The sequence below is a fragment of the Zymoseptoria tritici genome, chromosome 1, assembly GCF_000219625.1.
Source record: "Zymoseptoria tritici IPO323 chromosome 1, whole genome shotgun sequence".
NCBI lineage: Eukaryota > Fungi > Ascomycota > Dothideomycetes > Mycosphaerellales > Mycosphaerellaceae > Zymoseptoria > Zymoseptoria tritici.
This window is the reverse complement of record NC_018218.1, coordinates 2,278,129-2,300,596: the sequence shown is the minus strand read 5'-3', so window position 1 is coordinate 2,300,596 and position 22,468 is coordinate 2,278,129. Positions and strand designations below refer to the sequence as shown.

At 53.7% G+C, this 22,468-nt stretch overlaps 9 protein-coding genes across 9 annotated transcripts; 5 read left to right on the top strand and 4 right to left on the bottom strand.

Annotated features, from left to right (window-relative positions):
- Positions 1 to 415: 415 nt before the first annotated feature.
- MYCGRDRAFT_89227 (uncharacterized protein) lies at positions 416 to 1,486 on the bottom strand (the record flags this gene model as incomplete). The annotated part of the gene is made up of 2 exons (XM_003856141.1): positions 416 to 1,197; positions 1,420 to 1,486. The coding sequence occupies 2 exons, from the start codon at positions 1,484 to 1,486 to the stop codon at positions 416 to 418; spliced, it is 849 nt and encodes a 282-aa protein (XP_003856189.1).
- A 2,172-nt stretch (positions 1,487 to 3,658) lies between these two features.
- On the top strand, positions 3,659 to 5,190 carry MYCGRDRAFT_24719 (uncharacterized protein; the record flags this gene model as incomplete). The annotated part of the gene is made up of 6 exons (XM_003857414.1): positions 3,659 to 3,754; positions 3,808 to 4,034; positions 4,092 to 4,114; positions 4,234 to 4,299; positions 4,457 to 4,761; positions 4,813 to 5,190. Coding segments are annotated over 6 exons (1,095 nt in total), but the record flags the coding sequence as incomplete, so codon positions are not given.
- Positions 5,191 to 6,563: 1,373 nt separating this feature from the next.
- MYCGRDRAFT_89225 (uncharacterized protein) lies at positions 6,564 to 8,248 on the bottom strand (the record flags this gene model as incomplete). The annotated part of the gene is made up of 2 exons (XM_003856140.1): positions 6,564 to 6,926; positions 6,995 to 8,248. The coding sequence occupies 2 exons, from the start codon at positions 8,246 to 8,248 to the stop codon at positions 6,564 to 6,566; spliced, it is 1,617 nt and encodes a 538-aa protein (XP_003856188.1).
- A 1,745-nt stretch (positions 8,249 to 9,993) lies between these two features.
- Positions 9,994 to 11,735, bottom strand: MYCGRDRAFT_89224 (uncharacterized protein; the record flags this gene model as incomplete). Its single annotated transcript, XM_003856139.1, has 2 exons — positions 9,994 to 11,562; positions 11,733 to 11,735. 2 exons carry the CDS (start codon positions 11,733 to 11,735, stop codon positions 9,994 to 9,996), a joined length of 1,572 nt encoding a protein of 523 aa, XP_003856187.1.
- Position 11,736: 1 nt separating this feature from the next.
- MYCGRDRAFT_98404 (uncharacterized protein) lies at positions 11,737 to 12,648 on the top strand (the record flags this gene model as incomplete). Its single annotated transcript, XM_003857415.1, has 1 exon — positions 11,737 to 12,648. One exon carries the CDS (start codon positions 11,737 to 11,739, stop codon positions 12,646 to 12,648), a length of 912 nt encoding a protein of 303 aa, XP_003857463.1.
- A 1,396-nt stretch (positions 12,649 to 14,044) lies between these two features.
- MYCGRDRAFT_65799 (uncharacterized protein) lies at positions 14,045 to 15,178 on the top strand (the record flags this gene model as incomplete). Its single annotated transcript, XM_003857416.1, has 1 exon — positions 14,045 to 15,178. One exon carries the CDS (start codon positions 14,108 to 14,110, stop codon positions 15,176 to 15,178), a length of 1,071 nt encoding a protein of 356 aa, XP_003857464.1.
- Positions 15,179 to 15,511: 333 nt separating this feature from the next.
- Positions 15,512 to 19,078, top strand: MYCGRDRAFT_32716 (uncharacterized protein; the record flags this gene model as incomplete). The annotated part of the gene is made up of 5 exons (XM_003857417.1): positions 15,512 to 16,255; positions 16,331 to 16,999; positions 17,258 to 17,740; positions 17,792 to 18,394; positions 18,437 to 19,078. 5 exons carry the CDS (start codon positions 15,512 to 15,514, stop codon positions 19,076 to 19,078), a joined length of 3,141 nt encoding a protein of 1,046 aa, XP_003857465.1.
- A 37-nt stretch (positions 19,079 to 19,115) lies between these two features.
- MYCGRDRAFT_65793 (uncharacterized protein) lies at positions 19,116 to 20,704 on the bottom strand (the record flags this gene model as incomplete). Its single annotated transcript, XM_003856138.1, has 3 exons — positions 19,116 to 20,105; positions 20,180 to 20,625; positions 20,675 to 20,704. The coding sequence occupies 3 exons, from the start codon at positions 20,702 to 20,704 to the stop codon at positions 19,301 to 19,303; spliced, it is 1,281 nt and encodes a 426-aa protein (XP_003856186.1).
- A 330-nt stretch (positions 20,705 to 21,034) lies between these two features.
- Positions 21,035 to 22,205, top strand: MYCGRDRAFT_33929 (uncharacterized protein; the record flags this gene model as incomplete). Its single annotated transcript, XM_003857418.1, has 5 exons — positions 21,035 to 21,122; positions 21,178 to 21,204; positions 21,267 to 21,502; positions 21,633 to 21,852; positions 21,943 to 22,205. The coding sequence occupies 5 exons, from the start codon at positions 21,035 to 21,037 to the stop codon at positions 22,203 to 22,205; spliced, it is 834 nt and encodes a 277-aa protein (XP_003857466.1).
- Positions 22,206 to 22,468: the final 263 nt, after the last annotated feature.

Genomic DNA, 22,468 nt, shown 5'->3' with positions numbered 1-22,468 from the left:
GGCCGCCAGCGGTTCATCGACTTGGAAGCGGACGATTTTCTCCTCCAGTCGGAACATGCTCTGTCAGCGGAAGTGACCGGACTGTGAGATTTTGAGGGGTAAAGGGCTGATTCCTGGTCTAAAATGCAAGCATCTCATTTCACACTTCTCGTCCCAGCCCAGGATGTCGCCAGTAGTTTTAGGCTCGATCGAAAGGCGGTGACGGGGACCATCACATCGCGAAGAACGTTAGCGGCTAAAAGAGCCAAAGAGGAAGGATCTAGAAGCAGAGATGAGCAGAAAACTTCATGCAGTATGATTGGATTGAAAGATGAGCTGTACGTTCCCTTGTCATTGAAGTGACCATTTACTGGTTCGTCAGGGACGTCTGTAGCCCTGTAGCGTCCACACCGTCCACGCCCTTGGAAGGACCTCTTCAGGCGAGGACCTTGGTTGGTCCGAGCTCGGAACCACGGAGAAATGCCAAAGAGACCGGCATATCCCCAGCGTAGCCCACGTCTCCGCGTAAGATCTCCAGCTGCTCGGCAATTTTGTTGACGGCCCAAGCGATCTGACTGTCGCCTCTGCTCTTGAATGCAGCTTTCTTCAGTCCCTTCTTGATCGATCGACCGGTCTCGTGGACGCCGACTTGGAACTTGTTCTTCACGCGGTCCATCTTGCTCTGCATTGCGTCGTCACCGCATCCCTTCTCCTCGTGGTCATCAATTTCCATGACAATAAGAGATTCTACCAGGTCGGCGAAAAAGTCAACCATGGCGCGATCGAGGACGGCGGGAAAGGTGAGATGAGCTGCGAAGCCAATGTTTGCTTGATCTTCTGCGCGTACATCCGGTCTCGGGGGAAGCAGATGTTCATGACTGGGCAGGAAGAATGATGGAATGGTAAAGTTCGCGTCCGCTCCATCAATGCTCATTGCTGGGGCAACAGTATTTGTATCCGAGTCGATGCGCATCACCATGCTACTTCCACAGCGGATAGAAGACTCCATGTTCTGTGACTTTCGTGTTGAAATGCGAACGAGTGTTTGGATTTCAGAAAGGTCCATGCAGAAGAACGCATTGTCCATCCAGTCGAATGCCGTCTGCTCGAGTTGTTTGATATCATCCCGGTCGTCGCTATAGACGGAGTGGACAGCATCTTGCATCATGCTCGCCATCCACGAGCCTGATGCCGATATGGAAGCTGATTCGACGCTCACTGGATGGAGATAGGTAGTCGGCATGAGGATGAGTCGCAGAAGAAGAGGCATTCGAGAGAACAATTGTCTGAGCCATGATGGTATCAACTCCAAGATCGTGGAAGCTTTGATACATCGTCTCGAGCGATGTGGAACCGAGGGCACTTGCTCCAATTTCTCGCACGTAGCGGCACGAGTCTTCTGCTCGAGCTGCGGCGGGGTTTGGGCTTCTGTTCGCTCACGACATTGCTGAATGGGGCTTGTCGTGTGTAGTTTCCGCCTGATCTTGTCGTATTCGCTTTGTGCCATGGAATCTCTTGATAGCTTTCCCGGCGTTCGAAGGTCGGCTTCTTTACATTTCGTTTGCCAGTTCGCCCTTACCTGACTTCATCGCGCACAAGCACGGAGACTCCTCCGGTGAGCACATGACCTGCGGCTTATCGACCACGTGCCACAGAAGCATCCGAGATATTCTCAGAGTCGAGATCATACCGCATAGAGCGCTCCTCGGGCGAAAGAAAGGATTGTGTGCAAGAAGGAAATGATGGAGAGGTCTTGGCTGTTTCGGTTGTCGGAGAGGGCTCCGTTCTGGGGGCCGCGACGGATCTCAGCGATCTGCCTTCTTCAGAATCCTCCGCCGGAACACGCATCAGCAGCAGAGGTGGCACAAGAATCTCGCCAGCAGCTCCCAACAGACTTCTTTGCTTCTGAGGAGTGTTCTCAGTAGATAGGGAATGCGCTGCGCATACTGTAGACCCCATGGTCTTGGTCTGCACAACAACAAGGCGAGCAGCTCTGATGATGGATGAAAAATCTCCCGGACTAAGTATACCACATCTCTGCCAACGGTCTGGCCACCTCGCGAAGCCGACGAGGATATACCGACTGGCTCAGCACAGGCGAGTGCCAGGAGATTGATGCATGCCGCTTTCCTCAACAGAATCCTGCGTACGACGGCCGCACCGAGGTAAGCAAACGAGTCTTGCGAACATCGCCACTGACTTCGACAGGTTGATTTTAGTGTTGTTCGGGAAAATCACATTCTGAACACGGTCCACGGAGAGATAAGACGCAATGAGTCTTCAATCACTGGTTGGTTTGCTGCAACTAATCTCAGTACAAGTACAAGCTGTTGCCATGGTCCAGGTGAATGGCGTGCGATTTAGTCTACTTCACTCTACCAAAACTGTCTCCGACGACCCGACCACACCAGCACGCGCCAAACACACAGCGGGCTTGCACAACGGCCAATACCATGAGACAGGTATGCCGTGGCGGTTCCTGTCCCATATCGGCACCTCTGGTTGGAAATTCCGAGAAGAAACTATGGCGTGCTAGAGGACTTTTCTTGTGTGCAAGGGATTCCGGGCTACTAGCATATGCAACTACCGCATCTTCGTGGTCATCCCACGCATATCCATTGGCCATGGATGTCATTGCGACTGGGGCTATTGGATCCGAGATTTTGGTGCTGGATGTCGAAAAGCATGAGTGATCGACATCGCGCTTACACCGAGTTGATGTTCCCTGTTCCGAAAATGCTGGACGACAGCACCCCACGATCATGTGCAGCTGGAGAATCGTCTGACGGCGTCAATGCGGTACAAGGTATGGACGCATGACCTTGGATCATGCCCAGAAAGAGAACGGTGAATTCCTGGAGGGCCTGCTAGTCCGCGAACCTGTTTGGAAGCCCTGTTGGACGAATATCCCGAGTGACCGCCGCTCCTACAGCGGAGACCTTCAATAAGGAGCGATACTTTCAGCTATGTCGTGCTCGACGAGCTCGAAGTAGGCGTGGCATTAACGCCCCCAACGGAATGCTCGACAACCACTAACAGTTCCAACGGCCCATCGGCGTCAGTGTATACCATCCGACATGGACCCTACCGAAAGGACTGCAACCTACCCTGCGCATTTAGTGCGGATGATCATTCGAATGTAGCGCATCTTGCCCGCTTGGGGTATCGCGGTCTCTGCCGTGGAGAACCTTGAGTATGTCGTCTTCGGACCTGGAGCATCTGTCGAACGAAGAAGGGCAAGATCTGCGCTCGTCACGCCCGGGATGGATCTGTCACAACAATGTTCGCTGTATGCAAAAGCGGTGGCAACGATGTGATCGGCGTTCGCGCGAGGAACGACAGGATGGCGTGAGCAGGCAGGTATTCCAGTTTGATGTTCGTGCTCAGAGGACATGGGCAGTACATAAAGTGGCAGAATCCACGACAAATGTAGGTATTCTCATCATCATCCTTGAACTTCTTCGTACTTTCGAAACACTTCATCACCACCATCATGAAAGCTTCCCTCATCCTCGCAAGCGCACTTGGTGTGGCTGCCTTCCCAGGTCTCAGATCCGGGGGTATCCCTCTCGAGATTCGTGCTCTGCTGGACAATCCAAAGAACCACGCTCTCGAGAAGCGCCAGCAGGATGCTCTGAGAACTTCCAAGGCTGAGAGCAACTGCGGAACTCGTCTGTGCCCAACCTTTGACGAGGAAGACCAGGCGGTCAGCGTCAGTGGCGAGTACCAGTACATCGCCCCTGGTCTAAAAGATATTCGTGGGCCTTGCCCTGGAGTAAGTCATGCACTGGAAGGACAGTGGAGACGTGTTCACTGACCTCATTCCAGTTGAACGCCGCTGCCAACCACGGCTACCTTCCACGCAACGGTATCCAAAACATCGAACAAACCATTTCCGGGCTTGGAGCCCTTTACAACCTGGGCCCAAGAATCACCGCCGTTCTCGCTGCGTATGCCGTCATCACGGAAGGTAACCCAGTTGAGGGAGTGTGGTCGATCGGAGGTCCTCTGCCACAGGATTTGCTCACCAACCCTCTTCTTGGGACCGGTCAAGGGTAAGTTGGACGTCTTCTATGGTTTGTTGCACTCGCTAACAGCCGTAAAAGTCTCAGTTTCTCGCACAATACCTATGAAGGTAAGGAGTAAAAAGCAGAAAGTCTGCAGCCTAAACCTGTTCTTGAACAGCCCAGCAAGTCTCGGCTGAGTCTAAACCTTCTTGTTTGAGGCAACCGCTGACATTGCATCGTTCGATAGGCGACTGTAGCATCGGACGAGGCGACGCTTATCTCAACAATGGAGATGCTCATTCGGTTCGTCGATGTCGACGATGCTGTCCAAAAATTTGCTAATTTTGAAAATTTCGATTTAGCTCAACATCACCCGCTTCAAGGCGGTCTACGACATCGCCGTGGCCGATGGATCTGACCGATACACGCTCGATAAATTTCGTGCGAAGTTTGAAGAGGTTCGTGCAAAGGCGGGTGGGAATGGCTGCCGTGGTCCAGATTTACAAATTTTCGGAATGTGCTAATTTTCGGCTCTCATTTCCAGGCTCAAGACGAATCAATTGCCAACAATCCGTACTACTTCACGGGGCTTTTTTCTACTGTCGTCGTCGTTCCTGCAGCGTACAACTTCGTCATCAACTTGATGTCCAACCATTCAGCTGCCGAGCCGGCTGGATATCTTGACAAGAAAAATTTCAAATCGTTCTTCGGCGTCAAAGGAGAGTCTGGCAACCTTGTGTGGAAGCGCGGACAGGAGCAGGTGCTCGAAAATTGGGTAAACATGACCAAAATCCGCAATTTTTCGACCGATCTAATCTTTCCCCAGTACCGCCGCCCATCCTACGCACCATACGAGGCTGAGGATGTAGTCGGAGATGTCGCTCTCGGCTACCTCGCCTACCCAAGGACCTTGAAGTTCGGCGGCAACACCGGCACGCCCAACAGCTTCACCGGCGTCAACGTGGCAAACCTCACAGGAGGTGTCTATGATGCTACCACGCTGTTCCAAGGCAACAACTTCGCTTGCTTCGCATTCCAGCTCCTCGAGCAGGGAATTCCAGACTTCGCCAGCAAAGCTTTGAACGCTTTGGACCCAGTCACGAGCCTGGTCAACAAGTACATCGGTCCCGTTATTGGTGGTTTGAGCTGCCCTCAGCTCGGGCAGTTCGATAACGGTGTCTTTGACAAGTACCCTGGCCGTAACTACAACCCAACTGGCCCTGCTACCAACTACAAGATGGCTTGAAAAGTTGATCAGGGTCGGAAATTCTGCGGCTTTGCGTTGCCAAGCATAGACAGGACATGCAGGATGGATACAAGAACAGCGAGGAATGCTCAGACACTGTGTACATATGCAGAGGTATAAGAAGGGTACAGTAAGGGAAGATGGAAATGGAACAATCGTTTGCATGTTTTAAATTTGCCCTTTCGGGACTAGCGCCGACACTAGCGTCGGAATTTTGCATTCACTCGACCCCTTTCTCTGCCACTTGACTCCTTTCACTGCCACAGTCTGTCACTGGGCGCTTGACTTCCGTACTGTTCCCGGCGGCTCCAGAGACCCATCGCAGAAGAAATACCGACTTGGAATTCACAATGATGACTGCGAATGGTGCATCGGTACCTCCTGCGTCAGCATACAGCGTCTGACGGCATTCTAACGAATGGCTGACAGAAGTAGAGACATGTGATTTTATGCCTATGCAGTAACAAGTGCCACTGTAGAAGCTACTTTACTCAACTGTACTCAGTGAAATAAAATAGTCTCGAGGCTGTCTGGCCGACCTTTCGCAAGACTGACGACAAATTCACGAAACCAAGGCCATGACGATGTATAGTTTCACTTATGCCAATCAATGAACAATCCCTCGGGCACAGGGAATTGCGAGATTGTGCGGAAATGCGACAGTTTCGCCCTCTCCGCGCTTCGATCAGCTCTCGGAAAGGCAAGTAGATTGGTTCTCTGGCTCGTACGAGGGCTGGAATGTCTTCGGGGTATGTACCTTGGACAAGGTCTCCCTTGGAGGTCAGGGACCACTCAACGAGGGCAGTAATGGCAGTAAGGGCAGTGCGGAGGCACAGGATCGTTCAGAGGTGTCAGTTTCCGTACGGTCGAGCCGAATCACGTCGATATAATCTCATTGAGAAGAATGAACCATTGTTTCGTGATGGCTCTATGTTTTCATTTCGTGATCCGCCATAGCGAGGCTCAGCTAGATGAACGCAAAGACAAGCATCCAGCCAGAAACAACAAGTCCCCGAAATGCCGGGACGAGGCACAGCTCGGGGCCATCTCGACCATACGAGCAGACCTGATCAGTTGAGCCAAAGCAAAACAAAGTGAAAGAACATAATGGCAGGATTGGGTTGAAGGGGAATTGTGGTATCAGGGTTGATGGTGCGAATGGTACAAGGCTAGAGTAGAGCCTTGATGAGTGTGTCGTGGATCGCAATGTGTGGTGGTGTCCAGGCAGGTCAGGATGTCGAAATCGACCTTCTAAAATCCTCCATCGTTCCAGACCTCATCCTCACCAGCGATGTCGTCGTCATCGTCCGGCATTTTCGTCTCCTCATTCTTCAAATCCTCCACCGCCAATTTGAATCCTCCGTCGTTCCACTTGACCCTCGGCACCTCTGCATCCTCCCATTCTCCTCTTCATCATGCTCTCCGTGCTCCTCTTCAACTTCGAATCCGGCATTGCTCCAAACGACATCCTCCTGCTCCTTCTCAGCGCCATCCTTCTCGGCGCCATCCCCCTCCGCACTAGACTTTCCCTTGCCCACAGAACCGCCATCGATCGCTTGGCTGATACTAGTCTCGATCGTGCCATCCTCACGGATCTCGTTGTCGCGGTCGATGCCGAGGCTCTTCTGATCGAACTGTGTGCTTTCTAGGATTGTTGTGGGCGTATCGTGATAGAGCTCGGTATAAGCCCAGTCCTACCAACAGACCACAAGTCAGCGTCTGTGAAGCCCTCGCTGTAATCACTGCCGCGATGTTAACTTACCGTATTATTGGTCTCCATCTGGTCCCCCACAGCAGCATCGATAGCTTCAACCTCCTCCATACCACCAGTGCGAATATCAGAGAACGGCAAGATGGCCTCCTTCTGAGGTGCCGAGCCCCTGGAGATGAAGGTGTGCCGCGTGGCGGCGATTCTGCGATGCTGAAGCTCCTTTTCGTCGCGAAATTTCTCCGTCAGCTGCTGGAAGGCTGTCATATCAACTGTGTCATGCGCCTTGACAAGCGCAACGCCGTCGAAGAAATTGAGGACATTCTGCCAGCTGTCGGCATCAGCATCAGCCATGCACTTGCGGACGCGGACCACGAGATTGATAAAGACATTCTGCATGTACCACTTGCCGAGCTTTGATGAGCCTTCGAAGTTGATGAAGTCCCTCATGAAGTCGAAGACAGAAAAGTACTGCTCGGTGTCGAAATTGCCGTCCAGATACTTGGCGAAGTCATTGTCGGTGAGATCCCAAAGAGAAGCATCTTCAGTAGTGAGCTCCTGCACCAAGGCGTGTGCCTGGACGCAGACTGTGTCTTTGATATAGTCATGACCTTCCGTAACTTTCTCAACCGCCCACTCAAAGTCGGAAGGGTGGAGCGCCTTGCGATCGCCGAAGACGATGACGACGGCGTTGGTCAAACCGATGTCGAGGTGTACTAGGAACGTTGTCCACCGGACGGCAAGTTCCAGATCTGGTAGGTATTCGTGCTTTTCGTCTTCCGTAAGAAGTGCACTGTTTGCATCGATGAGCTTGCTTTTGAAGGGTGTCGATGGTCCTTTGCGCAGTTCACGAAGCTCCTCGCGATGACCCTTGGTGAGATTGAAGCGCATGGAAGGCCTGGCCTCGTGGCTTGTGTTAGAGGTATCGGCTACGCGGACGTTGGGGATGTTGATGCGACGCTGACCGAGATCCTTGCCCTTCGCTGGCGGAGTGTCACTTGGCTCGCTTTGTTCGAAGACCGTATGAAGCCGGGTCGTGATATGTTCCGCAGAGTAGCTGCCTGACGGAGGGTAGTGATTGGATGGGGCTGACGTGGTCATGTTGCCCCGCGGAGTGAACGTGGAGCCGCCGTCTTCAAGCGACGCCCCGGTACTGGTGGGAGAGGTCGTTGATGCTGGTTGCAGGAAGGTGTTCTGGGCGCCGGATTGAGAAGCCTTGACAGTTTCGCTGCCCTTCAGTTGCGCGATGCTGTGCGATGCTGCGCGCGAGCGGCCGTTTGAAGGCGTAGTGCTAGAATTTTCAGTCATGTTGGGAATTAAGCTGAAACTCGCCGCACGACGTCCTGCGACAGTGTCGCAGCGAGCACAAAGGGAGGAGATCGCTGGGGTTGCGCCACCAACACAAATGGTGCTCTCAAGTTGTCTGGGCTCGTACACGACGACTGCGCTTACGGTATCGCGCCTTGAACGGGTGATGGGAAGGATCTGCTGTGCCCTGGTGTCAGCAATGTCATAGGTGTATGGCGAACTTCTTCTGTGCTTGGCTGCGGCCAAGCTGCGAAAAGGTGCAAGGCAGAGTGGTGCATATATGCGAACGCGCAGTTATGAAGCGATGGCGATGATGGTGGAAGATGGGAGCTGCAACGTACCGATCAAGTCTGCGCGCGCTAGACAAAGATTGCTTTTGGTAGATGGTTGAGGTGAAAGAAAAGAAAGATGGCAGAGACGAAAGAAGTTGGGAGACGTGTACGATCGCCAACGGGACGGAAGGCGGAAGGGTGGAGCGCCGCCGTAGCTTGATGCTCGTGAATTGACGTGAATTGTTGAAGGTAGCGCCAACGCAAGACGCTCGCTCGAGAGGTATAGTCCGCGAACTGGTGACAGTGCAACGCTGAACATTGATGAGGTACCTGGATCGTACATGGGTGCGTCTGCCTACAGCGGAAAGGCTGGCGATTGCGTCTGGCAGGCAGGCAGCAATATCTTTGACAACGCGATTTGCCGTCAGCAAGGAGCAGACCGCTCGAAACCGGCATGAACAGCGCGAGCCGCTGGAGGTCCCGCATATCGCCGCGGCCAATTGGCTCAACGCGCTTCTGCTGCTGCTGGCGAAATCGTTGGGCGATAGCGAGAGCGTTTTGATGTATTGTATACCATAGGTGTGCAATGGAGATTGGAAAGGTATCGTAGCCCTTGCTCAGCAGCACGACCAAGATCATGCCTAAGCAAAGGCTGGCCATGTCACTGACTGCACGACGGTGAGATCAGTGGGCTCCGTCATCCCTGAGAGCGCCTGACGATTGCACATAGGCACATCTATTCTTCCTTGGCCGCCTGCGAGCCGTCGGTTCCGATGCGATAGGAGATTGGCAGGATCACGGGAAACGATGCAACTCGCTGGCTGCTCGAGGCGATGCCAGCAGCGACGCAGTTGCCCATCACGATGTACCAGCCATGCGTCGTGCCATAAATAGCCAGGCTTGTAACGGGACGAGATTCTGGTGCCGGGCTCGCAGAGAGGACGAACGACATACCTTACTTGTTCCACTCCTGTCGATCTCGAGACCGAGTTGTCTACCGAAATGTCTAACCTTTGATCGGTCAGCTATCCGTCCATCGACGCAAAATCTCCGTCAATTTACCTATCGATCTTCACACGCTTGTCCAGGCCTTGCTACGACCGCACACAGCCAAAGAAGACCCGAGGCTGGCACTTGACAACAAGCGAAGCTCGAGATCGTTGAAGTCACGTCTGGGGCAAGCGGAAGAAGGCGATTTCAAACTGGGACGCTCGAGTTTGTATAACGCATCTCTGGTACTGTTAGCATCAGTCGAAATCTATCATTCCGTAGACTTACATCTTGCCCGAATCAACCCTTGACCCTCGCAATACTCCCCTTAAGCCTCGCAATCATTACTGCAAGTAGTGACTTCGGTATCTCCTCGATCAGTACGAAACGCCGTATTAGAAGGTTAAATATGCTTCCGAAGCCGAGGGCGATGACGGTCGAGCTGAGGATGATTGTGTTATAGGGATTTTCGTGTGTCAGCATTTACAGAGCACAGGAGAGGCGGGTACCACGAACCATGCTAAAGTCAGGAACCGGAATTTGCAGCAGCAGAGACGTCGTCCGCACGTAGCTGTCCTGCCCATCCTTTGACGAAACCCTAATGACCGCCGGCGCAATGTCGAAGCCGCGGTTGGCATCGGGAGGATATTCTGTGTATCTTAGGATGGCTTTCTCAAAGTCGTACGTTATTTCGATCGTGGACATCGGTGGAATTTCCAGCACCAACTCCAGCTGAGTCCCTCTCCGCCGATCGATGGCGGGGCTGTAGTACATCTTCTCGATGCTCGCGCCTCGTACCTCCAGGGTGTGCATGTACGGTCGAAGGAACCAAGGCAGGCTTTCCAGGTAGACGATCCGCTGCGCATATGGATGCGGATTCGTAACGACGGCGTGCATACCACCGCGCTCTTGACCGTAGCCAGTGATTTGTCGACTCGCGTGCAGTGCCTTTTCCTGAGCCGATTCCCCTCCCTCGAGGACCTGTTGGGGAAGCGTCAGATCCAGGTCTCCGCCGTCTCGCAATCGATAGTGCCGCGCCGTTTCATCCGAAGTCTCCTCCGTCCCCATTGAAGTAGCGACGACCTGTCTTGAAGTAGGGACGTCCAGGTAGACCTCGGAAACGGAACCATCACCCGGCGAACAGCTACCTTGGATTGGCCGTCCAAATATTCGACTGATCGACCATTCCGTTTCTCCTTCACGCTTTTTTGGGTAACAGCTGTCGTGAGAGTTGTACCCCTTGCTCTCATCGCAGAGAAGCTGATCTGTTGGGATCGGGCGTGGAATCGGATTGTCGCGCGGCCTCATGCTGCGTTCAATGTCCAAGACGAGGTCGACGGTCTGTTCGATTCGCAAATCGCAACGTCCCTGAGCATTGCATTCCGGCTTCACATCGATAGCCATCGTCTGCCAATTCGCATCAAAGACCTTGTGTCCATCCAGCAAGCTCGAGACGCCAGCTTTGCCCTTGCACGGTAACAGCTTGAGGATTGGCGTCAAGTTCTCCGTACACACAACCTCATGTGGCAGTACGCCATGCATGAGATGCAGTCCTGAGCCGTTCGACCTCAAGGTACCCTCCGGATCAAAGCTCAATAGAGGCTGTATCGTCTTGGTCTGATCGATGAAATTCAAGCTGGCGCAGAACAGACCACTCAAGCTGTTAACCAGTCCGCTCCATCGTTCTTCCGCTTCTGATCTGGTATCACCCTCGATCCATGCCCATAGCTCTACTCCCGTGCCCCCTTCTCGTCTCCCATTCCGCGGCCGACTTCCCCAGCTGCTTTCGTCCCAGCGGCCCAATGCGAATCGTAGATGTAGCTCCTCCGTACGTGTGAATTGTAGAATTTGGCCTAGAGAACGAGGAAAGAATCGAAAATGTTGGCGCTCGTAGGCCTCGAGTGGTGTCGATGCTGTGAAGTTGAATCCCGCGTACAGTGATCCGCCAGGTAGTGGTTTGAGATGGAGGTTTTCCGAGTATTCGTTTGCGTAGACTGCCGCGATCAGACCAGCGGGCAGTGCTAGCAGTGACGAGAGCTTCATCGTTGGGGGCTTGTGGTTGTCAACAAGCAATGTGACAGCTGGACAAGACAACAGGCGAGGTTCCACATTGCGGCGACGCGAGGACCTCCGAGACTCGCCAAGACCTGGAGATCGAGCTTGCTCCTTCGAGCTTCCGAACTTCTCTGAAACAACATCACACATCTTCAACGCTCACTTACCATCATGGCCGCCGAACAGCGCAAGCTGCTCGAGCAGCTGATGGGAGAGCAGCTCCTTGCAGCACCCGGCACATTACGACAACCCGCGCTCGCAATCACAGATCCCAAAGTATGCCGCTCATATCTTTGCGGCGGATGCCCGCACGACCTCTTCACAAACACAAAGCAAGATCTCGGCTCTTGCGACCGCATGCACCTACCCAACCTGCGCGAGGAATATCTGGCCGCCACGGACGATCAGCGACGAGATTGGGGATTCGAATTCGACTACCAACGAGATATCGGAAAATATGTCAGCGAGTGCGACAGGCGCATAGAAGGTGCTCAGCGCAGACTCGAGAAGACACCCGAGGAGATACGACAGACGAATGCGCTGCTCAAGCAGATCAGTGACCTGGGCCGAACGATCGAGGCAGGCCTGATTGAGGTGGAGATCATGTGCGAGCTCGGAGCGGTCAATCTTGGTGTCCAGGAATTTCACAATTTGAAACTGAAAAAGGTTCAGAAGGATGAGCGCGAGCGCGAGCTGAAGGCGCTATCAGACACGTCTGGGCCATCAGGTCATCAAAAGCTACAAGTCTGCGACGTGTGCGGCGCATACCTGTCGCGACTGGACAACGATCGACGTTTGGCGGATCACTTCTTCGGCAAGATGCACCTGGGATACGCGCAAATGCGAAAGGAGTATGACAGGCTGGCGAAAGAGCTCAAGGGAAGGCCGCCGCCACGACGAGACGAGCCTGTGGAAGAGAGAGGCGGATATGATGATGGCGGATATGGAGGAGGATACGGAGGAAGAAATGGGGGAGGCTATGGAGGTGGTCGAGGAGGGGGTGGAGGTGGAGGGTATGGGCGTAGAGGTGGAGATGGGGGAGGCTTCGGTGGAGGCGGAGGAAGAGGTCGTCCCCGATGGTGACACCTCCGAGCGGACCGATCTCCTGTTTTCCGTGTTATTGCATGATTAGCGAGGCGTTTTGGCGATACAGTATGAGTGATCTGGAGGTCCCAGTCCTACGATCACAGGACGGAATATGCAAGATTTGTTGACTCGCAACTGGTTCGCGTACAGTCCTGCGCCAGAACGCTCTTCCGACCTCATGCCTGGGCTCTCAATGCAAAGGTCTTGAGGCTAGGCTCTCTCGACTTCGTTCTCCTGCTGAGGCATGGATGCAAGCACTTGATGTCCAAATTGTGAGCCGAGCTGTGGAGGCTCCTTTGACATCGTTGGCTGACGGCTTTTCGCACCCGCTATGGCCGAGCCAAAAGCCGTCATGCACTTTGAACTCTGCATCGCCCGAGCTGCTTTCAGGAATTTGTGACCGATGGAATGCGTGAATTTCTCGACTCCATCCTCATTGACGCCATCCCCATCTACAGCAAGACGCTGGAAGTGTACCTCAGTCTGTTCAAAGTCACACTTGTCAAAGTCGAGCTGTTGTGGAGACTCCTTTTGATCATTCGTTCTCTGGCTCGGAGCCCATCGTCCAAGCTGTTGAGGTCCACGTTGTATAGTCCTGATCACCGTGTATTACGGAGAACGTTGAGAGCGGTCCTTCTGCCCCCGCTGTCATCATCAAGCCACGAAGCAATGAAGATTGACCCGTTAAGGACCCGGTCCGAGCAATCACTGTAGGCAGAGATCGAGCGAGTGAATGAGCATGTGCTCGAGGAGAAGTGAATGAAGTGAGGTAACGCGAGAGTGCATTCAGCTCCTGCATTTTATTTATCAACCTTTTACTTCGGCTTGACCACAGCATACACAAAGCAACCACCGCATACAACACCATGGACAGTGATACCATCAATCGTACCTTCACCAAAGCCTATAACGACATTGTCAAAGCATATGATGCCGCACACGAGACCAATCAGGTCGCACTTAGGCAGTGCATTGCTCAAGCCCGCGCCTTGCTCGCAGAGCATGCAATCCCGCGGTATCACAGCATCAAGACGCAGCTTTTGCTCGTGAGCATGCTTCCCGATGTCGACGAGGCAGCTGCGTTGCTGCGCGACGCTGACATCATGTTCCGCGTGCTTTGCACGCAACATCGCAAAGGTGAGGACGCCGAGATCGACGAGGGCTTGGATGAGCTGAGCGCGGCGATTGAAGATTTACGGACCAAGCTGCATGCCGAGCAGGCTGGTGAGGCGGAGGAGTCGGAGGAGGGGTCGACCAACTGACGTGCTGAGCTACCTCCAGTACTTCGAACGTGGGACCTGCTGAAGTCTTTCACATGGCCCGAAATTTCTCATTCTCATACATCGGACTCATCATCCTGGCTGCCTCAATCCTCCCCTCGATTCTTCCTCGCCTGCGCCTCCTCACTTCACAAGTCTTCTCGGCGACTTCAGGCATTTCCAACAGCTACCACAACATGGCTACGAACGACTACTCCCACGAGCTTGACGTCGCTTTACTCGCGGTCCAGCGTGCGACACTTCTCACAAAATCCGTCTTCCACTCCCACGCAAAGGGAACACTCAACAAGAGCGACGCATCACCTGTCACAATCGGCGACTTCGGCGCTCAAGCACTGATCATCAGTGCTCTCCAACACAACTTCCCCAATGACGAGATTGTCGCCGAAGAAGAAGCCAAAGACCTCCGCGAGAATGAGGAGCTGAGGAATATTGTCTGGGACTTGGTCAAGGGTGCAAAGCTTTCGGACGCGGAGAGCGAGAAGAAGTTGGGTGGACCGATTGCTTCTGCAGAGAGCATGCTGGACATCATCGACAAGGGTGATAGCAAAGGAGGCAACAAGGGAAGAATATGGGCCATTGACCCAATCGACGGCACAAAGGGCTTTCTCCGTGGTGGACAATATGCGGTGTGTTTGGGCCTGATGGTCGACGGAGATGTCAAGGTGGGTGTGTTGGGCTGCCCGAACTTGCCAGTCTCCGATTCGGAGCCATTGACTGAGAACACGGGAGCCGATGCCAGTGACGAAGCTGGCAAAGGTGTCTTATTCTCTGCTGTGCAAGGCAAGGGCGCGAACAGCAGGTCGCTTGAGAAGGGTGCCCTGGCCGCCGAGTCATCAATCCAGATGAAGCCACTGTCAAAGATCTCGGATGCCACCTTCTGCGAGTCCGTCGAGGCGGGACACAGCAACCAGGGAGATTCGTATAATATTGCTCAGAAGCTAGGCATCACGAAGCCTTCGGTTCGAATGGACAGCCAAGCAAAGTACGGCAGCATTGCACGTGGAGCCGGCGACCTCTATTTGCGTTTACCAGTGAAGAAGGATTATGTGGAGAAGATTTGGGATCACGCTGCAGGTGATCTGATCGTGAGGGAAGCTGGTGGTGAGGTCACAGATGTTGAGGGCAATCGCTTGGACTTCAGCCATGGCCGTACGCTTTTGCAGAACAAGGGCGTCGTGGCAGCACCAAAGGATGTTCACAAGACCGTGATCGAGGCGGTGCAGAGCGTGTTGAGCAAAAAGTAGAGAGAATTACTATATAGATAGACGTTCGTAGTGTTCAGCGAGACGAATGGATGCGTTCAAGAGCTTCCGCGCCATGCTGAGTTCCAAGTCATTTCGTTGCCCTCGAAAAGCCCCTTTCGCGCAGCCTCTGCCATTGTTTCTAAAAGTGATTGAGTATCGGTCTGGTCGGCATCTGCGCTTGCCAAGAGCGGCGATACCGGACGTAAAGACCAACGTGATCGACTTCCGACTTTGCAATTCACCTCTGGACCGCCGTCACGACACATCAGCAGGGTTAAGAGCAGGACAATATTCTCAGCAGAAGTGGTTGATGGGAGTAGGAAAGGAGCGACAATGGTCCGCGACGGCGACACGGCCAAAGCTGCTCATGCAGTATTCATCCGTCTGGCACTCCCGCCATATACCGTACACTTCAAATCGTCGACATATATGAAAGAGAGCACGCTGGAACTATTGGACAAAAACGTCTGCAAAGAGACTCTGAAGAGCACCGCTCAGAGAATCGATGTTCGCGAGGCGATTGGCAAAGATGAGCGATACTGGGAGGAGTTGTGCACGCTGCTGAAAGCCGCCATCCCGAGTCTCGAGCGCCGCTGCTTCAGCATCTGGGACCCGAGCCAGGTCGACTATGAGAGCACAAGCGGAGCATTGATCGCATCGCACTACCCTGGACTATGGAAAGACCTCGAGCGACTCAACGACCTCATCTCCATCAGCCGCAACGTGTTGACCGTGGGACCAGTGGTGCAGGATCTGGCTGCGCATCACTTTCTGGACGCCGAAGTCTTTCGTCTCATCAACTGCTGCGTACGAGTGACGGCTCGAGGGTATGATGGAAGTGCGGGTGATGAAGAGAAGTGGCAATGGATCGTCAATGCATACAAGAAGCTTCTCATCACGAGTCTGCAGTTTCTCAACAATCTGGTGGCGCAAAACGAAAGGCGAAAGCTCATGCTATGGATGTCGCTCTTCGATGGTGTGAATGAGGCGGTGCTGGCCCCGGAAGATGTCCCCGAAACTTCTGCCGCAAGCTTGACTGATGTGCCCTCGAACCCATCGTCGAAACCAATGTCGCCGGTCACTAGGCGTGACTTGCTGCTTGCATTTGGTACCAATGGAGAGGAGACTCTGGACACCACTCAACCTGCGCAGCCGCTATACGACGATAAACCGTTCTCCGAGTATCCACTCCCACCGGAGGCAGTCGACGGTGCCGAAAGACTCATCGGAAATGGGTACGCATTATTTTTCAAACGCATCTCCGAGTTCTGCAAACAAGACTACAACACAGTCCACAAACGCGATCCGACACCCCTGGAGATCCACTTGGAAATGCCGCGGCGCTGGGCGGAGTGCGATCAAGAGGACAAGGACTACTGGCAATCTCTGTTCGACGATGCCGTTGCAAAGTGGCGTCAAGATCTGGCGGTTTACGAGGCGAAGATGCTTGCAGCTACTGAGCAGCAGCCAGCTTTACGGTCCGATGTGCCAGTTGCTCAGCAGACAAAGCAAGTGGAGAGGAAGATTGCCATGCTGGAGGAACAGCTCGCCGAGAAGTACAAGTCGGAAGGCAGGGATGGCGACTTTCCTTCCTACGGCCGCGACGGCCACCTCACTTTTGACAGCGATTCCCTGCAGTCCAAGTATGTCGTTGCGGATGATATGAGAATGCTGTTCACTGCCGAGGCCGGATCTAAAATACTCGAGTCTGGCAAAGCGGAGCTCATGAAGCGATTGGAGGGCTACGAGCCTCCGCCACCACCTAATCCAGATCTTCCACCAAGCCGACGTGCAGATGGCATCACCACGAGGCCTGTTGACGTCGACGAGCATGGCTACGCGCTTGAAAGAACACGGAGTATGAGCAGGAGTCCATTGAGGAGATCAGTCAGTGGTCCACGTTACAAGACAGCATCTGTGCATCATGCCGAGGAGGTCCTCGAGCACAGTGTCACGGAGGATGGCGAGAGTGGCGTGAGCGATGAAGAAGGTGAAGAGGAGGAGGAGGACGAGGAAGGCGAGGAAGAAGAGGAAGAAGGTGAAGAGGACGAAGAGGAAGGAGAAGAAGATGCGGAAGAGGAAGAAGAGGAGGAGGAGGAAGACTATCCCGGCTCGACTGAAGACGGGCGAGGACTTCTGACCGACGTTCCTCTCATTCTTGGTCCTTCAGAGATTGAAGTCCTGCCTATGCTCATCATGAGCGGCATAGTACCGCCACCGAACATCCCCAGTCACCTTTCTGTGGAGGAGAGGAACGCGCTCATCAACATGCACACGGTGCGCACGCATCTACTACTATCGCAAAGCAACGGGCGGAATCTGCTCAGAGAACTGCTCATATTCGTTGCGGCGTGGGATCTGCGAGAGGAAGAGCTGTACTTCAAATTCATGGTCAAGATCATGGAGGCCATTCTCAAAAACGGCCTGATGCCGTACGCCTACCATGCATTCCGCGATAGATCGAGGTCGAAAGATATCATCAGCCCGGCACAAGCGGTCATCATGAAGCTCTTGACTTGCATCTTCCGGGCGAGAGGCGAGGCCGCAAAAGCTGCAGTAGCTGTGAGCTCTCAAACCAAGACCGGCATTCCCGTTAGGACCGAATTTGTCAAGGTCGAAGGCATGGGCCCTCCAATGCTGCTTTCCAGCGTACCGACTCGCGTTGACTTGCACATCCTCAACTTCATCTTTACCGAGTTCCGGCAGCACATCATTCCGCAGACTTGTGCCCTTATATTCCTTCAAGGTCAGATCCATGCCGACAGGGCAAGTCCGGAGGACTTCCCGCTCAACCTCTGGGACATGGAACGCATGTACGAGGGCGTGTATCAGTACTTGGAGTTTTTCGCAGTATTGACGGAAGAGGGCGTGTGGAAGGGCATTTTGGGAGAGTGGGAAATGGCAAGCGAACTGGTCACTCTTCTGCGGGAGCTGGAAGGCGGTATACCCAAGCTCGGAGCTGCGGTGCCTCCAATGTCGCGACGTACGCCGAATCATCCTCCGCAACGAGCAATGTCGGTGGACGCAGCCATTCCTTCGCAAGCCCCTCAGCAATTGCAGCAGCCTGCTACGGCTCCACTCACGGTTGAGAGACCACTCAACGTCAATGCCGCTCATCCGGATGCGAATCTCCCACCACTTCCGCAACACCCCCCTTCTGCCCAGCAACAACAGGCTTTCGAGAATGAAGCTCCACTCAACTACCCTGATGATCCTGTCCTTCCTCTGAGCCACGATATCCAACATGACCAAGACGAGCCTTCGGACTTCGAGTGGCGGAATCTCAAGAAGCTCACAGTCCTCGTCCTCTCCTCCTTGATCTGGAAGAATCGCATGGTACAGGACCAAGTACGGCGCTATGGTGGTCTCGAAGCGCTTGTCGGCTGCTGTCGAAATGACGAGCATAACCCGTATATCCGCGAACACGCCATCATGTGCCTCCGCTTCGCTGTGGAAGGATGCGACGAGAATGCACGTGTGATTCGCCGTATGGCTGCACTGCAAAGTCAGAGACCTCTGCAGGGCGGCAATGTGACGCTGGGCGCTGCTGAGGATGTCCCAAGGGAAGTTCTCGACACGCAAGGGTACGAGACTTTCATGGACAACAAAGGCCAGGTCGGGCTTCGTCGAAAGGACGGCGCACAGCACCATCCGGCTCACCCATCCGTGGGTGGACCATCTTCCGGCAGCAACGGTGGTGCTGCGAACGCAGGAGTGCAGAAGCCGAGATTGAGCTCGACGAAATTGACGGCGGAGCGTGCGGCGGAGCTGATGAGCAGTGCTTTGAGCAGTCTGCCCCTGGGCGACAAGCTGGTGACTGATAAGCAGAAGGCGGAGGCCTTGGCTAAGCTCGATCGTGCGTTCGAGAGTTCCGAGAAAGTTTTGGGACGGAAAAGCTGATTGTGGTTTACGATGAAAGTCACACGAGCCATGTCTGGGTGTGCCGGCGCTCAGGGCCACATTGTATCATAATTGTACAGCTGCATGAGATACCCCTAAGTTTGTCATGATTGACTGACGTTCTCCTTCGAGTTTTCTCAATTCCATGGCGTCCGCCACCTTGCTAAGGTATGAGGAAACATCGTGGAGTCCAAGTCAGCGTCAGGATGTCCCAGAAGCCAACTAATCACGCTGCAGTCCGAGCAATGCCACCATCTGCTCTGCAACATCAATCGCGAAGTCTTTGTGGTTCACGTCCCGATCGTCCTCCCGCAAGACCACACCAGAGCCGCTCAGCCCGTCTCGCACCGCCGCGAAAATCGCCCCATCCGCTTCCGCGTCGTAGAAGGGACCGCCAGGTGTTGCGATCATGCTCACGCCGCCCTTCGGCAACACCATCTGGACTTTCTTCCTATCTGCCGCATGTGTCATAATTTTCTCCACGATGAACACTCCAATCTCGCGACACTCGTCCGGGGACGTTCGCATCAACGTGACGGTAGGGTTATGCTCGAATAGCTTCCGAGCATTGAGTTTCTCAGGGACCGTTGGTCTAGGGCCGAAGTTGACCATATCAGTGGCTCCCAGAGAGATCATGTACGGTATGCCAGCTTTGAGGGCGGCCTCGAGACGACTCTCGCCGGCACTCATCACACCTCCACAGAGGTGGTCAGCGATCTCCGTCGTTGTCAGGTCGATCACGGCATCTAATTCGCCTTGCTGGATTAGACGTTCCATAGCCTTGCCTCCGTGCCCAGTACAGTGGAACACAAAAGTCTCGACATTGTACTGTTCGAGGTGTTTCCTAATGGCGTCTACACCAGGTGTCGTCACACCAAACATTGTAATACCAATCCGCTTCCGGGACGCTGGGGAGCTGGAATCTGACTGCTGCGAGAGAGAACGCTCGTAAGCTTTCGCCATACCCACAACTGACCCTGCTGCGTTGGACAGTATGCGTCGAAGAAGAGAGTTGGTCCCAGCAATGCTAGATGAAAGAGGCGGAAGGATTAGCAAGCCAGTAAGATGGGCCAGGCCAGTTTCAACCTTCGCTATACTTACTCCACGACGGAGTACATTAGAGTGATATCGCTCTCGCCGACAATAGGTCCTATGTCTCCTGACGCTGCCGTAGAAACGATGAGTTTGGGAAAGCCGATAGGCAGAACATCGCGCATCACGCCAGAGGCAAGCGAAGTGCCTCCTGTTCCACCGATGCTTATGATCGCATGAAGAGCTTCAGAAGGATCATTGAGACCAGCTTGATACGTTTCGAGCAGCCAGGACGAGGCACAGGAAATCATATATTTGATGACGTCTCCTCGAGGTAATGAGCTGATGTCTTGAGCGCCGGCTGGTGCATAGTCTTCGATCAGAGCTTTCTGAGTGACGGTGATGGCTTCGTGCTCGACAAATGATCGACCGACATCGACGAAAGTCACTCGCGTGTAGTCGTCGCCGTTCCCGAGTATTTGCGAACGAAGGTACAGCAGTTCATCGAGTTTCGTCTTCGTAGTGGGTGAGCTACTGAATGATTATCGACCGTTCCAAACTTACATCACATGTTCCGAGCAGTACGATGTGCATTTTGAACCTAGAAAACTCTATTGGCAACTCCAATGCCTTCTTGAGCGGCAAGCGGTGTTGTTGTGATGAAGTGCGGAGAAGAGGTGAAGTCGACGTTACAGCTTGGTGGTGGAAGGCATTGGAGCTCAAGCATTGCGTCACATCAAGCTCTCTCCACCGACATCAATGACCTTCGACAAATTGGAAGGCTATCGGTGCATCAGAGCTTTGGATTACAGCTGCTGAAACGAGACCCAATACTACGAAATCGCATAAGGAGGAAGATTCTTGGGCGCGGCTCTTGAGCTTCATTGAAGACCACAGACTCGAAACCACAAAAGCGGTTCCAAGATGAGCCCACCTACCGATCGAGAGCAAATTCTTTCGGGTTTCCGGCAGCAAATAAAAGCCGGAAAGCCTCTTGTTGGTGCTGGCGCTGGTATATCAAGCCCGAGACTTCCGCTACAAACCTGCAATACTCACAACGCAACCAGGCATCGGACTTTCCGCGAAGCATGTCGGTACAACTATCCGCAAGCCAACAAGGTGTAGCCAGAAGCACGCCCACTAATGTCATCTATAGAGGCTGGTGGCGGTGATTTGGTGATCATCTACAATTCCGGCCGGTTCAGAATGAACGGCCATGGCTCTCTCGCTGGTCTCATGCCTTATGGATCTGCCAATGACACCGTGGTCGAAATGGCAAAGGACGTCCTTCCGGTGGTCAAAAACACGCCAGTGATCGCCGGCGTCTGCGGTACGGACCCGTACAAAGACATGCCTCGCTTCCTCGCGCAGCTCCGTGATATGGGATTCGCTGTAAGTCTGTCCGGACGTAGGGGCGGAGGGCACTCTGAACCTGTCTTCAACGCGATACTTGCCTGGACATCGAGGTGTCCTTGAACTTGCTGATATGGCTTGCTGACATGTCTATGCATCTATCTTCTAGGGAGTTCAGAACTTTCCTACGGTGGGCTTGATCGACGGTCAGTTCAGGGCCAGTCTCGAAGAGACGAACATGGGGTTTCAATTAGAGGTCGACATGATTCGTTCGGCTCACGAGCTGGGCATGTTGACAACGCCGTATGTTTTCGACGCGGAAGAGTCCACAAGCATGGCGGAGAATGGAGCCGATGTCGTGGTTGCGCACATGGGGTTGACGACGTCTGGTAAGATCGTGTCTCGAGTTGTCGTTGTCTGGGTCGCATCGAGAGCTTGTTATCTGAATCAAGGCTGACTATCCGATCTTCGGCATCCAGGATCCATCGGTGCGAAGTCAGGCAAGACTCTTGACGAATGCGTTATCGAGATCCAGAAGATCAGAGACGCAGCCATCAAGGTCAATCCGGAAGTCATCGTCCTGTGCCATGGTGGTCCCATTGCAGCGCCGAAGGACGCCAAGTATATTCTGGAAAGAGTCAAAGGAATCCATGGCTTCTTTGGAGCATCGTCAATGGAGAGGATCCCAGTGGAAGATGCCATCACGAACATCACCAAGGAGTTCAAAAAAATTCTGGACTGAGCACAGAGTTTCACCAGCCAAGGCTGCTTCGACATGCGTCTTCTGTCCGTACTCGCGCGGTGAGCTCATCAGAGCGCGAATGATTAAGCCAAGCTTCTGTTATGGATGCTTTGTTTGGCGGTAATTGCATCCAATGTCGTTTGAATCAGCCAGTGAGATCCCTGCCCGGAATTGCGGAAAATACCACTCTGGAACAGCGGAGCTGAACGCAGCGTCTTATAACGCGCTCGAGAAAACGAAGTGATAAGCAAGAGGCATACCAA